Source organism: Elephas maximus, chromosome 9, assembly GCF_024166365.1.
Source record: "Elephas maximus indicus isolate mEleMax1 chromosome 9, mEleMax1 primary haplotype, whole genome shotgun sequence".
In the NCBI taxonomy this organism is placed as follows: domain Eukaryota; kingdom Metazoa; phylum Chordata; class Mammalia; order Proboscidea; family Elephantidae; genus Elephas; species Elephas maximus.
The window spans coordinates 2,104,616-2,131,927 of NC_064827.1; the positions used below are offsets into that span (position 1 = coordinate 2,104,616).

Consider the following 27,312-nt stretch of genomic DNA (forward strand, 5'->3'; position numbering starts at 1 on the left):
AAAAAAAACCCGAGAGTCGCAGAAGGCCTGCAGGTAAGACAGGGAGGAAGAGGAGGTGGCCGCAGGGCGCTGTGCCCGGTGGGCCAGTGAAGCAAGTGTGCGGGTCCCACTTAAAAAGGGAGAAGTGTGAGGCCCAGAGGGGTCGGGGAACTCCCTGAGGCTGCACAGCAGACTGGGGCTGCTGCACCGACTGGGACAGGCTCCCTGTGACCCTGCCAAGCCAGACTGGGGGCCGCCCCAGGGCAGGGCCTGGTTCAGGTGGCAGACAGGGTGCAGAGGGCTGCGGGGCAGCACTTGGTGTGGGTGGTGGCCAGGGTGCAGTGGCCCTGCACTGCAGCAGGGTGACTGGCCCTGGGCTGAAGGTGGGGCAGCACTGTCCCCTCCCCAGCTGCCCTGCCCTGGGCCTCCTGAGAGCAGCACCCCCATTTCATGGATAAGGACATCGAGGCCTGGCTTGCAGCAGTAAATTCTGAGCCAGCACCTTCCCTGCGTGCCTGCCAGGAGCAGCTCCCGGTGCTGCGGGGGAAATGCGGATGAATCAGAGCTGCCCCCAGTGCAGGCGGAGTCGTGCAGGAAGCCGGGCCTGGGGGAGAGGCGGGCTGGGCTGGGCTGGAGAGCAGGGCGTCCTGGGCATGGGGAGACCCGGCAGGGACCTTCCAGGCCAAGGAAGCAGTGGGACCAGAGATGGGAGTGTGTGTGTGTGTGTGTGAGTGTGCCTGTGAGTGTGTGTATCTGAGCCTGTGTGTGTCTGTGAGTATGTGAGTGGGTGTGTGTGGGTGTGTCTGTGAGTATCTGTGTCTGTGTGTGTGTCTGTGAGTGGGTGAGTGTGTGTGTGTGGGTGTATCTGTGTGAGTGTGTGAGTGTGCGTGTCTGTATCTGTGTGAGTGTGGGCGTGTCTGTGCGTGTATGTGTCTGAGTGTGTCTGTGCGTGTGAGTCATGTCTGTGAGTGTGAGTACGAGTGCCTGAGTGTGTTTCTGAGTGTGTCTGAGTGTGCACAAGTGTGAGTGCGTGATGTCTGTGAGTGTGAGTGTGCATGAGTGTACACCCTGTCCAGGCGAGAGAATTTGGAGAAGATTTAACCTGACAGATGGCAGCACCAAGGGTGCCCAGGGCCTCTCACCTGCTCCTCCCACCTGGCCGCAGGCTTTCTGACCCCTCCTCCCCTCTCATGCCTCTCAACACCAGGGGAGGAGGCTGCTTCTCAGGGGTGATCCCCAGGCTGCAGTGACAGCAGTGGGATTGGCTCCCTGCTCTGCCCCTTCCTGCAGGCACCGCAGGGATGGCAGGTCCTGCCCAAGGTGCATCAAGGCCTGCAGTGTGGCATAGGAGACAGGGCACAGGGCCACCTCCTCCAGGAAGCCCTCCCACACCCACCCCTGCCCCCATCGGCCTTTGCCCTGACACAAGGCACCTTGCGCAGTCCCCAGCAGCCCCTGAAGTGCAGTGCTGTTATCTGTCTCATTTCGCAGAGTAGAAACTGAGGCTGAGCCAAGATGGGGGAGCTGAAGCCCTGCAGCCCCACCCCCACCCCCCACCGCATGCTCCTCTCCACGAGAGATTCAGGCTGCGGAGTTGGGCTTGGGGGGATGGGCCAGGGCAGGTTCCTGAGCAGGGGAGGACCTGGGGGACTTCCTTTTTAGGAGCATGGGTCTGATGGAAATTCCAGGAAAGCCCAGGGCAGGAAGGTGGGTGCCATATGTCAGAGTGACCAGCCGGCCACAGCCCTGAAAGCTGCCCTCCCCGCACACCTGGCTGCCCCTGGGCCAGCCAGGGTTCTCTCTCCCCGAGGAAGCCCAGAGCCAGGCCTTACCACTGCCCCCCAAAGGCCTGAGCTGCAGGGGGAGAGAGATGCCAGCTCCTGGTGCAGCTTCCAGAGTGGGGACCTCCCCAGCTGCCCCCTGGCACGCTGCACCCTCATCTCATGGCTGTTCCCTCCAGCGTCGGTCCCCCCAGCCCAGCTTGGGCTCCTGGGGCGGGATTCTGGCTGCTCTGGGATTCCAGGGAGGGGTCAGCTGCAATATGGGTGGTGGCTAGAGAGGGGACCAGGAGGTGCTAGGCCTGGGTGCAGGCAGCACAATTTTTCGAGAGTGGTAGTCGCCTCGTGGCCCAGGACCCTCTGTCCACTCTGGATTCAGTACGCAGAAGCCCACCTCATCCCAAGCAGTGGAGGAGGCTGGGCCGTAGGGAGGCAGAGGGGCTGGGCTTAGGGCAGCAAGGGGCAGGGCCATGGTGGGGCAGAGGGGCAGGGCCTGTGGCAGCAAAGGGTGGGGCCACGGGGAGTAGAGGGGTGGGGCCTAGGGCTGCAAGGGGGGCCATGGTGCGGCAGAGGGACCAGGCCTGAAGAGCTGCGAAGTGTAAGGGTGGGACGGGGCCAAGCCCATGTTCCGGTTGTAGTCTGGAACCCACAGGCACCCTATGTGGCTGCTCCCGGCAGAGGGTCACCTGCTGGGTGTAGCTCCTGGCTGTCCTGGTGAGCCTGGCTGTGGAGCAGCGTCTCTGTCCCCTGAGGATGGGCCCATACTCCAGGCCTCAGTCTATGACGCGGACAGGCCCCAAAGTGCCCTCTGTTCACCCCTCTGCCCCAGCCCACCCTCCCTATGGCAGCTTCTCAAGGACCCTCCCCTCTGCACCCTCTCGCCAGTGTATGCCTGCCCCAGCGTCTCCATCCTAAAGAGCCCCCCTCCCCACATCTGTCCATGAGCTTCACTGTCTGCACCCCCCATCCCCACCCCACCCCCACATCACCTGGATGCCACCTTCTGCTCTTCAGAATCACGGAGGCCCGACTGGGGGGCACGCCCCTGCCCACTCCCCTGTTCCTGCCCCCCAATTCCTTGGCCCTCCCTAGGGCCACCGCCTGCACTCACAGTGCACGACACCCCCATACTGCAGACACAGGGCCACTGCCCGCACTCACAGTGCACGACCCCCCCATACTGCAGACACAGGGCCCACCGCCCGCACTCACAGTGCACGACACCCCCATACTGCAGACACAGGGCCCACCGCCCGCACTCACAGTGCACGACACCCCCATACTGCAGACACAGGGCCCACCGCCCGCACTCACAGTGCACGACACCCCCATACTGCAGACACAGGGCCCACCGCCCGCACTCACAGTGCACGACACCCCCATGCTGCAGACACAGGGCCCAGTGTGGCCCTGGTCCCTAGGGATTTCAGTAACAGCGTCTGCAGTAGCTCCAGGCCCGTCAGGGTTCAGCTTTGGGGACAGAGCCCCCTCCCCTGCCCGGGCTTCCTCCCCAGTCATCCTGTCCTGCCGCCTCCAGCGCTCCGCCACCTCCATCCTAGTACTGCTGAGGCCCTGCCTCCCTGGCTTCTGCCTGACCCCACAGAGGCTCCTGGCTCCTCTCTGCCCCCCCACCCCGTGCAGCTCCTCACCCCTTCCTAGCTCACGCCCACCTCCTCCCCACCCTTCCATCAGGGCTCCCACATGCGGCTCTGCTGGGTCTGGGCTCAGCTGCTCCACACGGGGCAGCTCACCTGCAGGGCCTGTCCCAGGGCCCCCTTCATGACTCCAGTCCTTGGCCGGGGTCTGCCGGGCTGACAAAGTGGCCTCCGACCACTTTCCCTGTCTGTGTGGCAGCACCTGCCCCCACAGCACAGGCTGTCCTGTGCCCAGGCATGGGCAGTCCCTGGACACTCAAGCCACCAAGGTGGTGGACACCGGGCTCCTAGGCAGAGGCCTAGCACAAGACATACGCTGCCCACGGGGACGCTTAATCTGGCTTTTGTCGGAGGCAAGAGAGTGCCAGGAGGGCGGGGCTCCCCCTCTCCAGCCACATGGGAGGTGACCAGGCCTTGCCCTGGGAGGGGGCCAGAGACAGAGCTGGGGGCTGTGCTCCCACAAGATCTGGGCCCCGCGGGTTGGGGAGCACGTGGTTCTGGTCCCCTGGGACTGGCTGTAGTCCTGCCAGGTTCCTGCCACCCCGATGCAGCTGTTGTCTCTGCTTGGAGCTCAGGGCAGCGCGAGAGGAAACCTGAGCCCAACTGGCAGGCAGAGTCCCCAAGCAGCTCCCAGGGGCCTTGGCCCAGAAGCTGCCATCCCGCCAGGAGCCTGAGCCCCTCCAGAGTGTGTGCCTAGCATCCCCACCTCATCCACCAGGCCCACAAGCTAGGCCTGAGCTGGGGGCACATAGAGAGGACCCTGCCAACCCTACCGGGCCCTGCAAAGGCAGGCTGGTGTGTGCCTAGCCCCCTCCTTCCTGCTGTGTGCCCTTGGAAGGGCAACGGGCCTCTCTGAACCTCTGTTTCCTCTTCTGGTAAATGGTAGCTTTGATGGTTGTTTTAGCTATCTAGTGCTGCTAACGCAGAAATACCACAAGGGGATGGCTTTAACAGACAGAAATTTATTTCTCACAGTTACGAAGCTAGAAGTCCGAATTCAGAGCGCTGGCTCTAGGGGAAGGCTTTCTCTCTCTGTTAGTTCTGGAGGAAGGTCCTCGTCGCTTCAGCTTCTGCTTCCTGGTTCCTTGAGATCTTCATGTGTCTTGGCACCTGTCTTAACCCATCTCGTTTGCTTGCTTACCTGTTACCCATTGCCGTCCAGTCAATTCCGACCCACAGCGACCCTACAGGACAGAGCAGAACTGCCCCATAGGGTTTCCAAGGAGCAGCTGGTGGATTTGAACTGCTGACCTTTTGGTTAGCAGCCAAGCTCTTAACCACTGTGCCACCAGGGCTCCTGCTTAGTCTCTTTTATATCTCCAAAGAAATTGACTGAAGATGCACCCTACGCTAATCCTGCCTCGTTAACATAACAAAGACAAGCCATTCCCAGGTGGGATTATAACCACAGGCATACAGGTTAGAGTTCACAGCACATATTTTGGGGGACACAATTCAATCCATAGCGAGGTTTAAGAGGGAGAAGCCATCTGAAGCCCTCCAGGGAAGCTAGTCCAGGACAGCCGTGTAACCAGTGAGGGCACAGACCCTCCCCTGCCCCTCAGAGCTCCTGCCCTGCCCCAGCCCCTGAGGGCCTGCCCTGGCTGACCCCACCTGATGTCCTGCTTCCCACCAGCCATTCTGGGAGGGCCTGAGGCCGGGCATCCCTGGGCCACCTGCAGGGCTGCAGGGCATGGCTGCCCTCAGTGGAGGGGTGTGCCCCTGGGTGCCCCAAAATCATTGGCCCCCAGCCCCACCTATCCTGTCACTAGGAAGCTGAGGGGCAGGTTGGTGGCCCCCTGCCCCCGTCTTTGCATGTGCTGGCTGGGGCAGGGGAATGGAGAGGGTCAGGAGGCCCAAGAGTCACCCTGACTGTCCACGTCCGGTTGCGTGACTGTGAGCCAGCAGGCCTGCCCCTTGAGGTACCTCAGCCGCCTCGCTGTGAAGGGGCTGACAGTGCTCCTCTGACGGACTTGTGAGGACTTGCAAGACCGTGCTGGGCCATGGGTGTCCGCCAGATGGGCCACGTTTACGTGCTCGGCTGAGGGCGGGGGGTTCCTTCCTGTCTGCCCTCACCTCCTGCAGCAGAGCAAGGCTGCAGCTGGATGCATGTTCCATATCCCGTGTGGATATGCTGCGTTCTCGGGCATGGCACCCCAACGCACCTGCTGGGTGGCCTCCCCAGGCTAGAACTGCACATGGGTGCTCCCCGCTTCCCCCCGATTCCGCCTGGAGCCTCTTTGTCTGTGCATAGCCTGGTCCAGGAAGCCTGGGCCCTCTGTTGCCCGCCTAATGCCCTCTGACTCTCTGTCTGTCTGTTACCTTCTGTGTTGACGTGTCGGCTCTGTCCCCAGGCTTCGAGCGGAAGATTTCAGCCTGGACTCCTCCCTGTCACAGTGAGTGCTTTGCAGGGGCCACTGGTGGGGCGTGAAGATGTCATGTTTCATTCATCGTTGTCACCAGTGGCGGTACTGCTGACCGTTGGGACCGTGGCCTCTCTGCGGCCGTGCCTCCAACCTGCCACCATCCAGGAGGCATGGTGGGAGCCCCACACTGGGCTGCCACACCCACTCTGGGTCTTGGCCTCCCCAGCCCCCAGCCCTGGGGCGGTGGGGGGCGGAGGAGAGATGCAAGGCTGCCACCTACCGTCCACCACCTTCAGGGCCCTTCTAGTCCATATGAAGTCCTCCACAGAGCAGCTCAGAGAGCCCCGGGCCACGCCCTTGTCCAGGCCACTAGGCTGGTCACATGCTCGGCCCAGCTCAGAATAGCCACCTTGGGCTGGCGACTGGCCTGGCCCTGCCCACCATGCCCCTGCCCGGTGCTATGAGCCTGCGTAGAGCCACGGATTAGGGGAGGCAGCTCTGGGACGCCCACCCATGTGAGTGTGGCTTCTGTGGGCTGGTGGGTGGGTCCGCACTGCATGCCCGCCTGTGGCTATGTACCTATCAGCCCGCACCCTGGGGACTGGGCGCCTGCAGGCCTGGCACCATGACTGGAGCTTCCCAGCACTGGTCATCTGCGCAGAGGCCGCTGCCAGGAATCCCTGGAAGGCCGCTCCTCCAGACCAATGGGGACTGTAGCTAATGGGCCTGGCCTGCCCAGCTCAATTCCAGGCAGCTGGCTATGTCAGCACAAGGGTGCCTCACGGCCCACCTGGGTGTGGGCTGGCCTTGGGCGAAGGCTGGCAGCCGGCCACACACTGGACGCACCTTGAAAATAGTCCGTCAGAGCAGGTCAAGCAGCAGCCTGGGGCTGGCTTGCCTCTGACCCACCAGGTGGCCTAGTCTCTCTGCCCACGTAGGCCGGGCTGGCTGGGGCTCTTGCAGGGGCAAGGAGGAGAGGAGGCGTGGAGGGGTGTGCACAAAGAGCCAGGCACTGGGCACGTGAGGCTGGTGGGCCAGACCGTGGGCAAACAAGTCCCGGCCCACTACCTGCTGCTCTGGGCCTCATGGCCAGGCCTGACTGGTACGGGCTGCTCAGACCTCGTTCCTGGGCCCTAGGCAGTGCCCCCATGTACCCGCCCTGTCTGCACCGCACCACAGCTTTGGGGACTCGCCATGTGAGAGGGGTGGGGTGGCCTGTGTAGATGCCACCCAGAGTGCAGGCTGCCTCTGACCACCACTGGGCGCGGTGCTGTGTGTGCCCAGTTCTTCTCACGACAGTGGGACCGTGCTCCAAGCCTGCGTCATGGGTTGGGTGTCAGGAGGGAGGATGTGGGAGCACCATGCAGACTGTGAGCTTCTGTGCTTGCTGTGAGAAGTGCCGCCATTGTTACCAGGCTGGACATGTCCGAGTGCCAGCCACCTTGATGCCCAGTCCCTGCCTGTCGGCTGAGGACAATGAAAGCTCAGTGGTAGAATTCTCACCTTCCATGCAGGAGACCCGGGTTCGATTCCTGGCCAAGGCACTTAGTGCACAGCCACCGCCCATCTGTCAGCGGAGGCTCGCGTGTTGCTGTGATGCTGAACGCGTTTCAGCAGAACTTCCAGACTAAGACAGACTAGGAAGAAAGGCCTGGAGATCTACTTCTGAAGTCAGCCAGTGAAAACCCCATGGATCACAACGATCCAGTCAGCAGCTGATCTTGGATGGCACAGGCCTGGGCAGCATCTCGTCCTGTTGTGCAAGCGGTCGCCATGCGCCCGGCGACTCTGCAGCGGCTACCGTGCTTTGTCGGGTGACTGAGTGAGTGAGTGACTGTCAGTGGACACAGGAGCAGGCCCTCGCTCTGCAGAGTGGCCTTCTTGCACAGGGCCGCCTCGCTCTAGGTGCAAGAGCCCACGGCTGCAGCCAGCTCCAGGGCCCCTCCCCCATGTACAGTCTCCCTGCCAAGCCCCTCCCCAGCTCTGGCTCCTGAGAGTGGCTCACCGTGGTCTTGGTCATCCGGGACCAGCCACCAGGAACTCCTGCCTGCTGCCCACATGGGCGTCAGGTGCATGGTCTTCCCAGCTGCTGTTGGTGGCTGCTGCTGGCCTGCAGCCCTGAGTGGTGGTGGGGCCCGCCTGGCACGTGGCGGAGCACACATGGGGACGACCGCCAGGCCTCGCTCTGAGGGCTGATGATGCACAGGTGAGAGCCCAGCAAGGCTCCTATTACCTAGCAGCATGCTGCCTTACCCTATGGCACAGCTCTGGGCTCAAGCACGGTGGGCAGGCCTAACCCTCCCTCCTCTGGGGCCAGTTCCTGTTCTGTCCTGTCCCTCAGATGAGGACTTGGAGGTGCAATGGGCAGAGCCCACTGTTCAGCTTCCAGGAGTCACTGGACCTCAGCCCAGCCCCTGATCACCAGGCCCAGACTGTCCTATGTCTCGGCAGCCTATCCTTGTCCTAAACAAAGGCTTATTGAGCCAAGAGCGCCCCCTTCAACCTGCCCCAACCCATGTGCGCTGAGCACAGGTGCCCTCGGCAGTGGGGCCTGCAGCGGCCTGGGGCAGCTCCCAGAAGCTCTGCCCCTTGGTGGGCAGCGGGCAAGGTCTGCCCAGAGTGACCCCAGCAGGCAGGCCTTGCCTACCTCAAGCCCCCCGGGGATCTGCTCCAGTGCCCTTTTGGACTGAATTACACCCTCTATCCATCCCATTAAACATGCTTCCGGCTAAAACAGACTGTACTTTTCAATCCACTTTTTGCGGTGGTACTGGAGGCCCGGGCAGCCACGGCTCATTCAGAATTAAAGGTGCTGTCGGTGGTGCTGGAGGCCCGGGCAGCCGCGGCTCATTCAGAATTAAAGGTGCTGTCGGTGGCGCCGGAGGCCCGGGCAGCCACGGCTCATTCAGAATTAAAGGTGCTGTCGGTGGCACCGACTTCCCAGGCGAAGCTGGCCGTCAGCCCCTACAGGCAGGTCAGCAGGCCGGGGCCTCTCCCGTCGCGGTGATCTCCCTGTTCTGCTGCAGCATGGAGAGCACCTTTCTCGGTGGGGTCGCTTCCCAGGCCACAGGGCTGCCAGTGGGCACTGGTGAGGTGTCTCAGGGTTCGTTCCTGGAGGCCCAGCAGAGGCCGGGGCCCCTGCGGTGAGGGCACCCAGGGAGTCACCCTGTGCTGGCCGTGGTCAGTAGAGCTGGGGCCGGCTGCCGCTCAGCCACCCCGACCACCCCGACCACCCCAGAGCCTGACAGGACCCACGTTTAAGTGTCTGCAGTGGGGGTGCCTTCCTCTGGGGCATGCAGGACAGGAGAGCCGCTGCGGGGTTCACAGGAGGTGAAGCTCCTCCCTGGCCCGCGGTGGTGGAGGCAGGGGCGCAGGGGCCCGTCCCTCCTGGTCTTTGCAGGGCGCTTATTCTGAGCTCAGGGCTGAGTTGGGGAGAGGGCAGGGGAGGGACAGGAGCTGGTCCTCGGGGTGCGATCCATTGCAGAGACAAGAATAAGGCCCGGAGCTAGCTGGGGAGAGATGCAGGGCCCAGGGGGGTAGGTGTGGGAGGGTGAGAGACAGGCAGGAGGGCCCCAGGGAGCGAGGGCAGAGGAGCCTGTGCTGGGGTACACTCTGACCACAGGCTTGGGGGATGCACCCCATTGGGCTAGGCCCCTGCAGGTGCCGCCTGGCTCTGGGCTGACGACTGCCCAGGGTCCTCGGGGCAGGGCCAGAGAGCTGGCCCCAGGAGTTCAGTGTGTGGTCCGGTGACTGCCCTCCTCCAGGACCTGGCCTGAGCGGCATCTTCAGCAAGGAAAGGGCTACCCCCTGCCTCTGCCTGGGCCCTGAGCCCTGTCACCCCAGGGGCCACTGCATGGCAGGCGCTGGGGCTCAGCCTGAGGTCTCTCCCCGTAGCCTCGAGGCCGGGTTGTGCCAAGCCAAGGTGTCACAGCTAATGAATCGACCAGGCATCACTTTGCACGGAATGCTCCTGGGGGCCGTGAATATTTCACAGACTTTTTAGAGGCTGCTGAGGCGGTGGAGTCCTGGCCAGGCAGTGCCTTCGTCTTTCAGGGGAGAGCAGCGTTAACCTTGGCAGATGGGGTACAGATGCCTCATAGAGCAGGACAATCACTGCTCAGAGCCCTCCCCGATGAGGGTGACAGGGAGGAGTGAGGTGGGGAGAGGAAGGTGTGGCTCACCTCTACCTGGGGCATCCACCCAGCCACGTGCCTGTCCCCCCAATGCTGCCTCCTCCAGGCAGCCCTCCAGCAGCCCTCAGGTAGGATGACTGCCTCGGGAGCTCTGTGCTTCCCCTCATGGGGTGTGACCTACCACACCATGCTACCCAACCCCCTGGTGGCCTGTCCAGGCCCCTCGCCCTCTCTCGTGCGGGGGCAAGGCCCTGGCCTCATGTACCCTGAGTTCCCTAGCTTGCTAATACCCTGTTTGGTTTTGGGGGTTCCCTGTCTACAGCAATGCACTTGGGGACAGCCTATGGGCTCCCTAAGACCTCCTTCCTGATTAGCGGCCGACACAGCCTAGGTAGAGGGGGAGGTTGGAGGCGTGGGCATTACAGTGCAAACCTGACGCCTCGGGCAGCCTGGGAGGCCTTGGAGGGCCTTACCCAGCACCCCGGGGCCCTGCCGGCCTAGGGGGAGTATGCTCACCCCGCTTCCGAACCTGGCTCATGAGACATCTCTTCTGTCCTGTGTGGTGTCAACTTGAGTCTCCTCTCCGTGGCACCTGCAGCCTGCTCCTGGTCAGCATTCCTGGCACTGCGTCCGAGGTGGGGTGGGGGGCAGTGGCCGGCCCGCCCCAGGCCCATGTTACTCCTCACGGCCAGATGACCCATCACAGGGTTGTTGGGACGAGGGTCAGCAGTGGGGGCTACCGCACACTCTGCCACTCCACCTACCCCATCTGGGAGCTTCCAACAATTCCTGCTCAGTCCAGGGTGGGCCCATCTAAGAAGGTGCTGGGCCCCAGCAGGGAGAAGGGGTCGGGGCAGGGTCATGTGAACAGAGGCGCGCGGGGCTCAGGATGTCTGGGACTGACCTCTGGCTGCCAAAAAGCTGAGAGAAGGAGTGGCTGGTGGAGGGGCCTTGGCGGGCAGGGGGACAAAGGGTGACTGCTACCTGCCAGCCTCTCTCAAACACCCCTCAGCCAATCAAGTAGTGGCCTCTGGGCACAGAGACCAGGGGCCACCAGATAGAGTGGCTGACCAGCTGCCCTGGGGTGTTTTGTGCAGGTAGCAAGGTGGGTTTGGGCCAAAGCTCCACGCAGAGGGCCACGCGGGCATCTGGGCAGCTGCAGGTCACACTGCCTTATAGACAAGTCTCTGGGGCTGGGGGTACGTGCAATGGGCTGGCAGCCATGTCTGTCTGAGTGGCCTGGAGGCTCTGGGCCTGAGGCCCACAGCCTGTCCACTGAAATGTGATGGCCAGCCTCCAAACCAGATCCCCAGGTCACCCCCCAGCCCTGACCAGCAAGTTGACTCTGTCTGCTGGGACGTGTGGGCGCTGGGCCCCCAAGCCTGGGTCTGGAGCTGCGTCTGGAGGTGGTGCCCTAGCCTGCTTCTCCATCTTCGCAGGCTCTGTTGTCTTGGAGGAGGCCAGTTCAGCTGTGCCCCCTCGCTGTCCCCAGAGTCCCCCACGTCCCCTCTCCTGTTTCACCAGGGTCCAGGTGGAGTTCTATGTCAACGAGAACACCTTCAAAGAGCGGCTCAAGCTGTTCTTCATCAAAAACCAAAGATCCAGTGAGTGGGGCGGGGGGATGAAGGCAGGTGGTGGGGCAGGGAGGAGGAAGAGCTTGCCGCTGAGGACATCTGGGCAGGGGCACCCGCGTGGATACAGAGGAAGGCGGGGGCAGGGCAGAGGATGGAGGTCCTGGGCAGAGTGGGGAGGGGGCCGTGCCAGGGTAGTGGGGTGCAGGGGTGGAGGAAATGCCCCCCATCATGGCTTCACCACCTTGAACCCAGTGGGATATAAGACAGGAACCGGTGGTGCTGCCCCCCTGCCCACTGCTGCACACTGGGGCTCAGATAACCTTCCTGCCCCACCCTCCACCTTGGCCACTTTGGACAGCCCCTAGGACGTAGGATGGGGACATGGAGGCTGTGTCTGTGGGCTTGAAGCCCACCAGCAGGCGCAAGCCCCCAAGTCCTGTCCCCAAGGAGCAAGAAACCAGGGGACACGCACGGCACCCCTGAACCTCAGAGCCTGGTCTGTGGATGGGGACAGGAATGGCACCTCCTGAGAAGTGGCACAGCTCCCCACCACCAGGCCCCACTGCACCCACACCTGCCCCTCTCACTGTGCAACCGGGCCCTCGGGAGCTCGGGGAGGGGATGTTGGAAAGAGGCCACAGCCCCCTCCCTTGGTGGCCTGCTCCCCACAGCCCGCTCCCTTGGTGGCTGTGTTCCCCAAAGCCCCAGCTGAAGCCCCTCTCCACAGGCCTGCGGATCCGGCTGTTCAACTTCTCGCTGAAGTTGCTCACCTGCCTGCTCTACATCGTCCGTGTCCTGCTCGACGATCCCAACCAGGGCATCGGATGGTGGGTGACAGTGGGGCCTGGGAAATGCAGGGCCCCCTGTCTGTGAGAGGGGCTGATGGGGGCAGGTGGGCATCTGTGGCCAGCACCCAGCTGGACCCGGAAAGCCCCCAGGGTCCAGGGCCATGGGGTGCTTCCTCCCCAGTTGCCACCCCTGCCCACTCGTCCATCCCCAGGTTTCTCAGCTCAGCAACACTGCCCTCACGTTCCAACTCACCTCCTTTGTCTCTGAACCTGTGGCTGTGTCTACAGCTGTTCGCAGACCCAGAAATGGCTCTCCTCAAGGAGGGACATGACTGCCATGGGTTGAGGAGGGGGCTTAGCTCCTGCCTGCCTGGGCAAACCCTCACTGCAGGCACTGAGCCAGCCCAAGGCTGCATCTTGCCCTGTTGACCCTCCTGGCCCCTGTGGCATCCCCGTTCTCGGTTTTCCCCTTCTTCTTTTCCATGGAGCACACCCTCCTGGGGCTCCCAGAAACAGGTGTGTGGGGTCTGTTGTCTGTGACCTTGCAGGTCTGAAATGTCCCCATTGGACCTCATGGCCATTGAAAATCATTTTCGCTCGTGTTCTGAAGTGTTGCCCCATCGTCTTCCTGAGTCTGTTGCTGCAGTTGAGAATATGTGACATGTTTCCTTGATGCTTTGGTGAAGCGCTTTCTTCTCCCTGAGAGCTGGTGGAATCTTCTCTCTATGCCCAGCAATGGCAGCCTTGGCGTGGTTCCCTTTTCACCTCCAAGTTGGCCCCATTGAACCCCAACCTGGGAACCAACATCCAGAATTTTCTTGAATTATGTCTTTGAAGACCATCTCCCCTTATTTTCTCGGCACTCTTTCTGGAATTCCTGTTATTCAGATATTGGCTTCTGGAAGGATCCTTTTCTTTTCTCTCCTCTTTTCCCTTTATTGTTCTTTCTGGGGGATTCCCTTCGCTTTCTTTTCCAACTTTGGTCTGAGCTTTTCATTCCTGCCATCATGTTTTCTAGGCTTTTTTTTTCTTTTCTGCGTCCCCTTCGTGATTTTTAAGGCACTTTTTTCCCTCAGAGCCCCCATTGGTGTCCCGTCCTGCCCAGCTCGCTCCTCCATGGGAAATCCCTACGCTGACATCGGGGCTGTCTTTCCTCCTCCCTTTGCAGATGAGCACGACACCTGTGTGTTATTGTTAGGCAAGACGGTTGCTTTAGACCTTCACACAGATGAACAGAGCAGCAGGGATCATTCTGGTTCGTGCATGTTTGGCTCAAATGTTCATTCGCAAACGTCACCCGTGTGGTGGCCTGTGGATGTCACTCGGATGCCCTTTGCTACGGGACTCCGTGGTGTGATTACCTCTCAGTCCCTCTCACTATTCTATTCTATGTAGAGGCTTGAGTTGTCTCCAGTGTTTGACCAACACAAACAATGGTGCTGAGAACGTTTTATGTCTCCCCATTTCTCCCTCCTTTCAGCCCCTGATAACCACTGATCTTTTTGTATCCATGGATTTACCTGTTCTCAATATTTCACGTAACTGGGATCATACAATAGTTGTCCTTTTGTGTCTGGCTTATTTCACTCAGCATTTTTTCAAGGTTCATCCATGTATCAGAATTTCATTTCTTTTTATGGCTGGATAATATGTTTTTAAATATTTCATTGTACGTATATGACATACTTCATTTATCTATTCGTCCATTGACGGGCATTTGGGTTGTTTCTACCTTTTGGCTCTTGTGAATATTGAACATTGGTATATAAGTATCTGTTTGAATCCCTGCTTTCAAGTTTTTGGGGGACACACCCAGGAGTAGAATTGCCGGGTTGCAATTCTGTTTAACTTTTCAAAAAACTGCCAGACTGTTTTCCACAGTGACTGCACCATTTTACATTCCCACCAGCAATGTATGGGAGTTCCTTGCCAATACTTATTTTTCTTTTCTTTTTTTTTTAAATAATAGCCAACCTAGTGATGTTAAGTAGTATCTCATTGTTTTTTTGATTTACATTTCCCTGGAAAAGCTTACCTGCTAACCAAAAAGTCAGCAGTTTGAATCCACCAGCAGCTCCTTGAAAACCCTATGGGGCAGTTCTACTCTGTCCTATAGGGTCACTAGGAGTTGGAATTGACTGAATGGCAGTGGGTTTTATTTTGTTTTTTCAGTGACTAATGGTGTTGAGCATCTTTTTATGTGCTAGTTGGTCATTTGTATATATCTTCTTTGGATAAATTTCTATTCAGGTCTTCCATTCATTTTTTAATTGGGTTGTTACTCTTTTTGTTGTTGACGTTTAAGAATTTATGTATTCTGGATATTAAACTTTATCCAATATATGGTTTGAAAATATTTTCTCCCATTCTGTAGCTTGTCTTGTCACTTGGTAATGTCGCTTCATGCCAGAAGTTTTTAATTTTGAGTAAGTCTGATTTGCCTATTTTTTAATCTTGTTGCTGATGATTTCGGCATCATTTGAAGCTTTACCCCTATGTTTTCTTCTAAGAATGCTGTGGGGTTTTTTTCTTACGGTTAGGTCATTGTTCCATTTTTAATTCGCTTTTGTGCATGGTGTGAGGTACGGTTCAACTTCATTCCTTTGCATGTGGAGATCCAGTTGTGTCAGCACCATTTGTTGAAGAGATTGTTCTTTCCCGTTGTATGCGTTTTGGCACCGTTATAAAAAATCAGTTGATCATAAATATATGGGTTTTCTTTTTCTGGATTTTCAATTCTATTCCATTGGTCTGTATGTCTTTCCTTATACCAGTACCACACTGCTTTGATTACTGTAGCTTTGTAATATGTTTTGAATTCAGGAAGTGTGAGTCCTCTTACATTGTTCTGTTTTGTTTTTTTCCCAAGGCTGTTTTGTCTATTTTGGGCCCCTTTCAATTCCATATGAATTTGAGGATCAGCTTTTCCATTTCTGCAAAAAAAAAAAAAAAAAAAACTGTTGGAATTTTAGTTTTAATAAAGAAATTGCATTATATCTGCGGATTACTTTGGATACAATTGTCTTCCAATCCATGAACATGGGATCCCTTTTCATTCATTTAAATTTCCTTTAATTTCTTTCAAGGAACTCTGGTGGCACAGTGGTTAAAGTGCTCTGCTGCTAACCAAAATGTCGGTAGTTCAAACCCAACAGCTGGTCCACAGGAGAAAAATGAGGCAGTCTGCTTCCGTAACGATTACAGCCTTGGAAACCCTATGAGGCAGTTCTACTCTGTCCTATAGGATTACTATGAGTCGGCATCAATGGCAGTGGGTTTGGTTGGTTTCGTTTTAATTTCTTTTAGCAGTGTTTTATAGTTTCCAGTGTAATGGTCTTTCACTTTCTTGGTTAAATTTATTCCTAGGTCTTTTATTATTTTTAGATGTTATTGTAAAATGAATACTTTTTATTTTCAGATTGTTCATTACTTAGAACATTCTTTATTGGATGGATGAATGAGAGGGAGGATGGGTATGTAGGTAAATGTTGGATGGCAGGATGGGTTGGTAGGAAGATAAATGGATAGATGGGTGGGTAGTGGATGGACAAATGCATGGATGGATGGGCGGATGGATAGGGAGAGGGCCTGGATGGATGGGAGGATGGACGGATGGGAGGGTGGGCAGGTGGTCAAATGGATGAAAGGATGGATGGATGGGTGGGTGGAAGAATGAATGAATGGATGGATGGGTGGTTGGAAGGATGGAAAGATGGGAGGGTGGGGGGATGAGAGGATGGGAGGACGGACAGACGGGCGGACAGATGGATGGAAAAACAGATGGTCAGATGGATGAATGAATGGATAGATGGATGGAAGGATAAGAGGATGACCAGCCATGCCTTTGTGCATTAGCTTACAGTAACAGCCCCAATAAGGCTCAGGGAGAAAGTCCACTGGTCAAAAGAAGAGAGAGAAGGCAGCTGCCCATCCCCGTGGGGTTCTGTAAACTGTGAGATCTCCTTGGTTAGTGACCCTGGTGTAGGTTAGAGTCTGGGACTATCATCAGCATGTTGGCTGTGCCCCTGTTTCCTTACCCCCAGCCAGGCTTCCTAGTGGCTTGGAGAGGTTTGTCCTTGAGAGTGATTTAGTGATGTGCCTCTTCAAGTCGGTGCTAAGGAGGCGGGAGCTCAGCTCTCTCTCTGCCCCACTCGTTGTCCAGCCTTGTTTGAGGCATTCCCTGGCCTTGCAGGAGGCACTGTATGTCTCGGTGTCTGTCTCTGGCCAGGGGTCTTGGCCCTTCCCCAGGGTCTGTCCTAACAGGCAGAGCTCCCCAGCCCCTGCTTGACCGCCAGCCTCCCGCTCGGGCTCCAGATCCCACAGACGTGGGTGTGTGCTCATCCTCCTGCCTGCTGGTGGGGCAGAGCCCTGCACCCCACCCCTCCTCACTTGGGGACCCTCCCTGTGGGGGTTTCTGCAGGGCAGGTGCGAGCTGCCTCTGCAGCAGTGTTGGAGCACAGACACCCATCCGAGATGCAGGATTTGCCCTGGGTGGGCAAATGATGTCCCCTCCCACCCTCCTGAGGGCCAACACCCCTGGCAGCATCCCTTCCAGGATGGCAGTGGGAGGGGGCTGCAGCCATGCCAGCCCCTGTGTCTCTCCACAGCTGGGGCTGTCCCAAGCAAATCTACACCTTCAATGGCTCGTCCTCCGAGTTCTATTGGTGAGTTCGCTGGGTACAGTGGGTGGGCAGGAGCTTACACCTCCCAATTCACCAGGGGTGGATCCCCAGCCCAGCCTGTGCACCCCCAACACAAGGGGTCATGTCTGCACCCCGACCTCCCTGAGGACACATTCACCTGTGCCCCAGGATGGTGGCTGCAAATGGTCAGCCCTGGCTAGGGGGCTGTCCCCTTCTGCACGCACCCTTGAAGGCTAAGGGGGAGCAAATTAAAGAATTATAGCAAGTGTCAGCCCTCCAGTTAGTCACCCCAAGCTGCTTGGCCCGGCAGTCAGCTCTGGCCTATTCTTCCTGAGCTGAGCCACACAGGTTCAGCCTCGCAGGCTGCGGGTGGGGAGGGAAGATACGGGAGGAAGATGGTCCCATGAACTCAGGTGCTTCTTTTCCCAATCATAATACTTTCTTTTTCTTGTTTTGCATTTTTTTTATTGTGCTAAACACATAGGTGACAAAACTTTGGCCATTTCAATGTTCTTCACACATACAGTTCAGCAAAGTTAAATATGTTCATCGTGTTGTTAACCAACATTCCCAAATTTTTTCCATCACCCTTAACAGAAGTTCAGTTCATAATACTTTTAACAAAGGAGAAGGGTGCCCCAAAGCCAAGCTCACCCCTCTGCTCCTTCCCCAGGGCTCCCATCCTGTGGGTGGAGAGGAAAATGGCTCTGTGGGCCATCCAGGTGAGTGGGGGGCCCAGGGCGCAGTGGGCTCTGTCTCCCTGGAATCATGGGGGTGTCCTGTGTTCATCTATTATCAGTCTCCACATCCCTGGGGCCTAGAGCAGACCTGGCCTCGTTGCCCTCGGGAGTGGGGGGCCTGGGATTCATGTCAGGGCTCAGCCATTGGAGGCTCAGCGCCAGGTCTTGGCCAGCTCAGGCCAAGGGCTGACGCTGGAGCAAGGCCCAGGCCCCCCCCGCCACACACACACACATCCCACCACCTGCTGAGGCCCTGCCTGCCCCCGCTCACGAGAAGACTGCTCCCCTTTCTTGTCTCCAGGTCATCGTGGCCATGATTAGCTTCCTGGAGACCATGCTGCTCATGTACCTCAGCTACAAGGTGAGCCCCACGCCTCCCCACCATGCACCTCAGCTACAAGGAGAGCCCCTCACCTCCCACTCATGTCCCACAGCTCAAGATGAGCCCTTCCCTCCTCCCCCCATGCACCTCAGCTCAAAATGAGCCCCTTCTCCCTCCCCCTATGTACCTCAGCTACAAGGTGAGCCCCTCACCTCCCCCTCATGTACCTCAGCTACAAGGTGAGCCCCACCCCTACCCCCATGTACCTCAGCTACAAGGTGAGCCCCTCACCTCCCCCTCATGTACCTCAGCTACAAGGTGAGCCCCTCACCTCCCCCTCATGTACCTCAGCTATAAGGTGAGGCCCACCCCTACCCCCGTGCACCTCAGCTACAAGGTGAGCCCCTCACCTCCCCGCCATGTACCTCAGCTACAAGGTGAGCCCCTCACCTCCCTGCCATGTACCTCAGCTACAAGGTGAGCCCCTCACCTCCCCCTCATGTACCTCAGCTACAAGGTGAGCCCCTCACTTCCCCGCCATCTACCTCAGCTACAAGGTGAGCCCCTCACCTCCCCGTCATGTACCTCAGCTACAAGGTGAGCCCCACCCCTACCCCCGTGCACCTCAGCTACAAAGTGAGCCCTCACCCCATCCCCCTCGGCCAATCCCCCAATTCACCGCCCTCCCTCTCAGCCTCCCCCCACCCTCCCCTCAGCCCCTACCCACTTCTCCATCAGCCTCCCCCTTGACTCCCCTACCCCTCCATCTTCCCATTCCATCGCCCTCCCTCTTGGCCTCCCCTCCCAGCCCCTACCCTGACCTCCTGGGCTGGCATTTCTGTCTCCCTCTCCGCACCCCCACTTCTCTCTCTTCCCCTTCCCTGGGCCCCCTCCCCTTCCGCCTGTATCTGAAGCCTGCCTGGCCCCCCAGGGCAACATCTGGGAGCAGATCTTCCAAGTCTCTTTCGTCCTGGAGATGATCAACACCCTGCCCTTCATCATCACGGTGGGTGCCCCCCCGCCCCGCCTGAGCACAAGTCCCGAGCCCGGACCCCAAGCGCAGAGGCCCCATGACCTGCCTCTGCCCCCAGATCTTCTGGCCACCTCTGCGGAACCTGTTCATCCCTGTGTTTCTGAACTGCTGGCTGGCCAAGCACGCCCTGGAGAACATGATTGTAAGATGCCTGCCGGCACCCCACCTCTGTACAACTCCGGGGGCCGCGTGCAAACCAGGCCACGCACACGGGGCCCCAGGCAGACCCCTCTGCAGAATGTCCACTCGAGATCCCTTTTGCTTAAATGTCAGGAGCCGTAGCCACGTTCCCAGGTAGCGGGCCCTCAGCCCGTCCTGGGGAGGCCTGGTCTCTCCTGACGAACCAGGTTTCCTCCAGGGCGGCCTGAACCCCCAAGTCCAGCCCCCCATCATCTTAATTGTACCTGAGTTTTCATGGCTGAGGTCACATCTGAGTTCTTGGCCCTCCCCAAGGGGCCGAGCTGAGGTGGGTACATGGCTGGGGTCCTTGATGGGTGCAGAGGGCTGCTTGGCATGGTGTCTTTCTCACCTCTGTCGCATTAAGTACCATGTATTTGGGGAGTTTCATTAACAAAGCATGGAGCTCGCCACAAAGAGGGGGTCTGTGGGCTCTTCAGGGGGAGCAGGCTAGGTGGCCTGGCCTCCCTGCTGGGTCCACAGGCTCTGCCCGCTGATGGCACGCCCCCCTCGCAGAACGACTTCCACCGGGCCATCCTGCGGACCCAGTCAGCCATGTTCAACCAGGTCCTGATCCTCTTCTGCACCCTGCTGTGCCTTGTCTTCACTGGGTGAGTGTGGCCAGTGGAGGCACCCATGCATGGGGGCCGGGGGCAGCCAGCCCTGGGCTGATGGGGCAGTCAGGGGATCCTATAGGCTGAGCTAGGCCCCGGGTGGTGAGTCCTGTGGGGCAGTCAGCCCCACATGTGGGTGTCGGGTCCTGCAGGCTAGGCTACCATGCCTAGATTCTGAAGTCCTGAGGGGCAGCCGGCCCTGGGGGGTTTGTCGGGAGGGCATGTGTTGCGGCCAGCCCTGGGTGAGGAGTTGGGGGGCCCTACAGGGAGAGACAGGACCCAGGAGGAAAAGGCCGCCCTCGAGTTGGCAAAGGAGCTGGGGGCAGAACAGCCTCAGACACCGACTCCTGGGCTGTCATGTCCAGAAGGCCAGGTCATGGCTTCGGGGGCCAGCTGGTCAGCTGACTTGGAGCCCATGCTCCAGTGTGGCCCTGAGGCCCAGCTCCTCTGAGGCCCAGGGAGACCCTCAGCTGGGCTCTGGGCTGAAGGGGGGGTGTTGTCCTGAGGTCCAGCTGAGAGCAGGTCTGGGGGCCACCAGAGAGAGGTGGGGGGTGCCTGGAGCTCAGTGGGGATTGGGGGCTGGGTCAGCCATGCTATTGGCAAGCTCATGAGGCCCCCCTCCCCCGCACCTGCAGTACCTGTGGCATCCAGCACCTGGAGCGCTCAGGTGGGAACCTGTCCCTGCTGACCTCTTTCTACTTCTGCATTGTCACCTTTTCCACCGTGGGCTACGGTGATGTGACACCCAAGATCTGGCCGTCCCAGCTGCTGGTGGTCATCATGATCTGTGTGGCCCTCGTGGTGCTCCCGCTGCAGGTGGGGACAGTGCATGGGACCTGGGGGCGGGGAGGAGAGGGTGGGGACGGTGTCCTGCTCGGTGATGGGCCCTCTGCAAAGGGTCTTCCTCAGGAAGCCCAGGCGGCCGGGCAGTGTGGGCTGAGGATGATGGCTCTGGAGCTTGCGTTTGGCCAGAGCCGCCCAGCCACCCTCCTGCAGCAACAGTGGTACCGTGCAGCCAGGGTGGACGCGGCGGGTCTGTGGGTCCCTGCAGGCAAGCCAAAAGGGCTTCTGTGCTTTTGTCTTTCCATGATCTGGCCGGGGGAAGCTCCTGTCTGGGACCTGCCCTACTCATGCCAGGGAGGGGTAAGCACGGGGCAGGAGCCTATGATCGCAGCTAGCGCACTGTCCCTTCTGCTCACGCTCCATCCACCAGGCCACATGCTCAAGCCCCCCCACTGACAAGGAGGGAAGCCGCCTGGACACGAAGGCCTGCAGGGGGCACCAGGCAGGCGTGAACCACCCCAGTCAGATCGGGGGGCGCAGGTGGTTAGACCTCAGGGCAGCACTGACCCCACCTCCTGAGCGGCATCCCTCTGATAAACTTGGAAAGACTGCGTTGTCAGGGATGGTGATTAAAGGGTGGTCCCAATGATCCTCCCTCCCTCCTTCGCTCGCTAAGTTCACCAGTGAGCACCCTGGAGAGGAGCGAGACTGTGAAATTGCGCTCAGAAGGGCTGTCCCTTTCAGTACACACTGAGGACCACAGCTGACCCTGTGAAGGCGTCCTCTGCCCACTCAGGGCTGATGGCTGCCTCTGCTGGGCCCACTGAGCCCTCAAAGCAACCCCTTCAGGCAGGCACACTCACCCTTTGTGCCAACGGGGAAACTGAGGCTCAGAGCGTTGTTTGACTTGCCAAATGAGAGGTGGGGCTTGAGTCCCTCACCCCTCGTGACAGTCTCTGTTCAGGTCCCAGCCTCAAGCACCTTTCAGCTGTGTAGCCACCTGTGTGCTCAGGGCCCAGGGCCTTGACCCTGCATGGGCATGGCCCATGATAAACCAAACCACCAAACCCATTGCCATCCAGTCGATTTCAACTCATAGTGACCCTAGAGGACAGAGTAGAACTGCCCCATAGGGTTTCCAAGGAGCAGCTTGTGGATTTGAACTGCCGACCTTTAGGTTAGCAGCCGAGCTCTTAGCCACTGCGCCACCAGGGCTCCAACCCATGATAGGCACTTGGTATATTCAGTGCAATGACCTCACTGAAGCGAGGTCATAGCACACGGCCCTGCCACAGGTCACAAATCGCTGCTGGTCCCGTCGCTCGTTTAAAGGTGTGCTGAACAAATGAGTGAACTCAATGCTTGAGCCAGAAAAGGCTGGAGGATATCACGGGGCCCCGATCTCCCCTCAGACAGGCCTCGGACATGTGGCCCAAGCGTGGCTGGCACAGTCAGCACAGCGACAGCACTACGGAGCTGCCTGCAAAAGTCCTAGCACCATCTGCTCCTCGACACCTGTATTTTCCCGTGTAGTGGTGGTGTTATCACTAGGTGCTGTCAAATTGGTTCCGACTCATAGCGACCCTATGTACAACCGAACAAAACACTGCCAGGTCCTGTGTCATCCTCACAGTCATTATGCTAGAACCCATTGTTGCAGCCACTGTGTGAATCCATCTCATCAACGGTCTTCCTCTGTTTCGCTGACCCTCTACTTTACCAAGCATGATGTCCTTCTCCAGGGACTGACCCCTCCTGATAACATGTTCAAAGTACATGAGATAAAGTCTCATCATTATCAATTCCAAAGAGCAATCTGGCTGTATTTCTTCCGAGACAGACTTGTTCACTCTTTTGGCAGTTCATGGTATGTTCATTATTCTTCCACAATGCAGTAATTCAAAGACATCAATTCTTCTTTGGTCTTCCTTATTGATTGTCCAACGTCTGCATACATATGAAATATGAGGTGATTGAAAATTTCATGGCTTGGGTCGAGTGCACCTTAATTCCCAAAGTGACATCTTTGCTTTTTAGCACTTTAAAGAGGTCTTCTGCAGCAGATTTGCCAAATGCAACATGTCGTTTGATTTCTTGTACTGCTACTTCCACGGGCGTTCATTGTGGATACAAGTAAAATAAAATCCTTCACAATGTCAGTCTTTTCTCCATTTATCATAATGTTGCTTATTAGTCCAGTTGTGAGGATTTTTGTTTTCTTTATGTTGAGGTGTAATCCATACTGAAGATTGTGGCCTTTGATCTTCGTCAGTAAATTCTTCAAATCCTCTTCGTTTTCAGTAAGCAAGGTTGTGTCATCTGCGTATCACAAGTTGTTAATGAGTCTTCCACCAGTCCTGAGTGGTTTGTCCCTACTGTGGGGACTTGCGTGTAGCTGTGATGCTAGAAGCTATGCCACCTACCTGTGTTCAAATACCAGCAGGGTCACCCATGGCGGACAGGTTTCAGCTGAGCTTCCAAACTAAGACAGACTAGGAAAAACGACCTGGTGATCTACTTCTAAAAAGCATTAGCCAGTGAAAACCTTATGAATAGTAGTGGAACATTGATATAGTGCTGGAAGATGAGCCCCCCAGGTTGGAAGGCACTCAGAGATGACTGGGGAAGAGCTGCCTCCTCAAAGTAGAGTCGACCTTAATGACGTGGATGGAGCTTTCGGGACCTTCATTTGCTAATATGGCAGGACTCAAAATGAGAAGAGGCAGCTGCAAACATCCATTAATAATTAGAATGTAGAATGTATGAAGTATGAATCTTGAAAAATTGGAAATCGACAAAAATGAAATGGAACACCTAAACATCAATGTTCTAGGCATTAGTGAGCTGAAATGGACTGGTATTGGCCATTTTGAATCAGACAGTCATATGGTCTACTATGCGGGAAATGACCACTTTAAAAAAAATTTTTTTTATATATTTTTTTATCAACTTTTATTAAGCTTCAAGTGAACGTTTACAAATCCAGTCAGTCTGTCACATATAAGTTTACATACATCTTACTCCGTACTCGCAGTTGCTCTCCCCCTATTGAGTCAGCCCTTTCAGTCTCTCCTTTCGTGACAATTTTGCCAGCTTCCCTCTCTCTCTATCCTCCCATCCCCCCTCCAGACAGGAGATGCCAACACAGTCTCAAGTGTCCACCTGATATAATTAGCTCACTCTTCATCAGCATCTCTCTCCTACCCACTGACCAGTCCCTTTCATGTCTGATGAGTTGTCTTCGGGGATGGTTCCTGTCCTGGGCCAACAGAAGGTTTGGGGAGCGTGGCCGCCGGGATTCCTCTAGTCTCACTCAGACCATTAAGTATGATCTTTTTATGAGAATTTGGGGTCTGCATCCCACTGATGTCCTGCTCCCTCAGGGGTTCTCTGTTGTGCTCCCTGTCAGGGCAGTCATCGGTTGTGGCTGGGCACCAACTAGTTCTTCTGGTCTCAGGATGATGTAGGTCTCTGGATCATGTGGCCCTTTCTGTCTCTTGGGCTCTTAGTTGTCGTGTGACCTTGGTGTTCTTCATTTTCCTTTGCTCCAGGTGGGTTGAGACCAATTGATGTATCTTAGATGGCCGCTTGTTAGCATTTAAGACCCCAGACGCCACATTTCAAAGTGGGATGCAGCATATTTTCATAATAGAATTATTTTGCCAATTGACTTAGAAGTCCCCTCAAACCATGTTCCCCAGACCCCTGCCCCTGCTCCGCTGACCTTTGAAGCATTCATTTTATCCCGGAAACTTCTCTGCTTTTGGTCCAGTCCAATTGAGCTGACCTTCCATGTGTTGAGTGTTGTCTTTCCCTTCACCTAAAGCAGTTCTTATCTACTGATTAATCAATAAAAAACTCTCTCCCTCCCTCCCCTCCCTCCCCACTTCGTAACCACAAAAGTATGTGTTCTTCTAAGTTTTTACTATTTCTCAAGATCTTATAATAGTGGTCTTATACAATATTTGTCCTTTTGCCTCTGACTAATTTCGCTCAGCATAATGCCTTCCAGGTTCCTCCATGTTATGAAATGTTTCACAGATTCGTCACTGTTCTTTATCGATGCGTAGTATTCCACTGTGTGAATATACCACAATTTATTTACCCATTCATCCGTTGATGGACACCTTGGTTGCTTCCAGCTTTTTGCTATTGTAAACAGAGCTGCAATAAACATGGGCATGCATATATCTGTTTGTGTGAAGGCTGTTGTATCTCTAGGGTATATTCCCAGGAGTGGGATTTCTGGGTTGTATGGTAGTTCTATTTCTAACTGTTTAAGATAACGCCAGATAGATTTCCAAAGTGGTTGTACCATTTGACATTCCCACCAGCAGTGTATAAGAGTTCCAATCTCTCCGCAGCCTCTCCAACATTTATTATTTTGTGTTTTTTGGATTAATGCCAGCCTTGTTGGAGTGAGATGGAATCTCATCGTAGTTTTAATTTGCATTTCTCTAATGGCTAATGATCGAGAGCATTTTCTCATGTATCTGTTGGCTGCCTGAATATCTTCTTTAGTGAAATGTGTGTTCATATCCTTTGCCCACTTCTTGATTGGGTTGTTTGTCTTTTTGTGGTTGAGTTTTGACAGAATCATGTAGATTTAAGAGATCAGGCGCTGGTCTGAGATGTCATAGCTGAATATTCTTTCCCAGTCTGTAGGTGGTCTTTTTACTCTTTTGGTGAAGTCTTTAGATGAGCATAGGTGTTTGATTTTTAGGAGCTCCCAGTTATGGGGTTTCTCTTCGTCATTTTTGGTAATGTTTTGTATTCTGTTTATGCCTTGTATTAGGGCTCCTAGGGTTGTCCCTATTTTTTCTTCCATGATCTTTATCGTTTTAGTCTTTATGTTTAGGTCTTTGATCCACTTGGAGTTAGTTTTTGTGCATGGTGTGAGGTATGGGTCCTGTTTCATTCTTTTGCAAATGGATATCCAGTTATGCCAGCACCATTTGTTAAAAAGACTATCCTTTCCCCAATTAACTGACACTGGTCCTTTGTCAAATATCAGCTCCTCATACGTGCATGGATTTACATCTGGGTTCTCAATTCTGTTCCATTGGTCTATGTGTCTGTTGTTGTACCAGTACCAGGCTGTTTTGACTACTGTGGCTGTATAATAGGTTCTGAAATCAGGTAGAGTGAGGCCTCCCACTTTCTTCTTCTTTTTCAGTAATGCTTTGCTTATCCGGGGCTTCTTTCCCTTCCATATGAAATTGGTGATTTGTTTGTCTATCCCCTTAAAATATGACATTGGAATTTGGATCGGAAGTGCATTATATGTATAGATGGCTTTTGGTAGAATAGACATTTTTACTATGTTAAGTCTTCCTATCCATGAGCAAGGTATGTTTTTCCACTTAAGTATGTCCTTTTGAATTTCTTGTAGTAGAGCTTTGTAGTTTTCTTTGTATAGGTCTTTTACATCCTTGGTAAGATTTATTCCTAAGTATTTTATCTTCTTGGGGGCTACTGTGAATGGTATTGATTTGGTTATTTCCTCTTCGGTGTTCTTTTTGTTGATGTAGAGGAATCCAAGTGATTTTTGTATGTTTATTTTATAACCTGAGACTCTGCCAAACTCTTCTATTAGTTTCAGTAGTTTTCTGGAGGATTCCTTAGGGTTTTCTGTATATAAGATCGTGTCATCTGCAAATAGTGATAACTTTACTTCCTCCTTGCCAATCCGGATACCCTTTATTTCTTTGTCTAGCCTAATTGCCCTGGCTAGGACTTCAAGTACGATGTTGAATAAGAGCGGTGATAAAGGGCATCCTTGTCTGGTTCCCGTTCTCAAGGGAAATGCTTTCAGGCTCTCTCCATTTAGAGTGATATTGGCTGTTGGCTTTGCATAGATGCCCTTTATTATGTTGAGGAATTTTCCTTCAATTCCTATTTTGGTAAGAGTTTTTATCATAAATGGGTGTTGGACTTTGTCAAATGCCTTTTCTGCATCAATTGATAAGATCATGTGGTTTTTATCTTTTGTTTTATTTATGTGATGGATTACACTAATGGTTTTTCTGATATTAAACCAGCCTTGCATACCTGGTATAAATCCCACTTGATCATGGTGAATTATTTTTTTGATGTGTTGTTGGATTCTATTGGCTAGAATTTTGTTGAGGATTTTTGCATCTATGTTCATGAGGGATATAGGTCTATAATTTTCTTTTTTTGTAATGTCTTTACCTGGTTTTGGTATCAGGGAGATGGTGGCTTCATAGAATGAGTTGGGTAGTATTCCGTCATTTTCTATGCTTTGAAATACCTTTAGTAGTAGTGGTGTTAACTCTTCTCTGAAAGTTTGGTAGAACTCCGCAGTGAAGCCGTCCGGGCCAGGACCTTTTTTTGTTGGGAGTTTTTTGATTACCGTTTCAATCTCTTTTTTTGTTATGGGTCTATTTAGTTGTTCTACTTCTGAATGTGTTAGTTTAGGTAGGTGGTGTTTTTCCAGGAATTCATCCATTTCTTCTAGGTTTTCAAATTTGTTAGAGTACAATTTTTCATAGTAATCTGATATGATTCTTTTGATTTCATTTGGTTCTGTTGTGATGTAGTCCTTCTCGTTTCTTATTCGGGTTATTTGTTTCCTTTCCTGTGTTTCTTTAGTCAGTCTAGCCAATGGTTTATCAATTTTGTTAATTTTTTCAAAGAGCCAGCTTTTGGCTTTGTTAATTCTTTCAATTGTTTTTCTGTTCTCTAATTCATTTAGTTCAGCTCT

The 27,312-nt window shown here is 55.3% G+C and overlaps 1 protein-coding gene across 4 annotated transcripts in view; it reads left to right on the plus strand.

Annotated features, from left to right (window-relative positions):
* KCNT1 (potassium sodium-activated channel subfamily T member 1) overlaps window positions 1–27,312 on the plus strand; it is a 105,915-nt gene that overhangs the window by 47,630 nt on the left and 30,973 nt on the right. For 3 of the 4 annotated variants that reach the window (XM_049896618.1, XM_049896619.1, XM_049896620.1), the window contains exons 2-9: window positions 11,436–11,515; window positions 12,213–12,312; window positions 17,590–17,638; window positions 17,958–18,017; window positions 18,910–18,984; window positions 19,070–19,153; window positions 19,705–19,799; window positions 20,438–20,618. In XM_049896618.1, the coding sequence (XP_049752575.1) occupies window positions 11,436–11,515; window positions 12,213–12,312; window positions 17,590–17,638; window positions 17,958–18,017; window positions 18,910–18,984; window positions 19,070–19,153; window positions 19,705–19,799; window positions 20,438–20,618 (724 nt within the window). Of the gene's footprint in view, window positions 1–11,435; window positions 11,516–12,212; window positions 12,313–16,880; window positions 16,938–17,589; window positions 17,639–17,957; window positions 18,018–18,909; window positions 18,985–19,069; window positions 19,154–19,704; window positions 19,800–20,437; window positions 20,619–27,312 lie in introns of all 4 variants that reach the window. The other variant, XM_049896617.1, reaches the window with a different exon arrangement.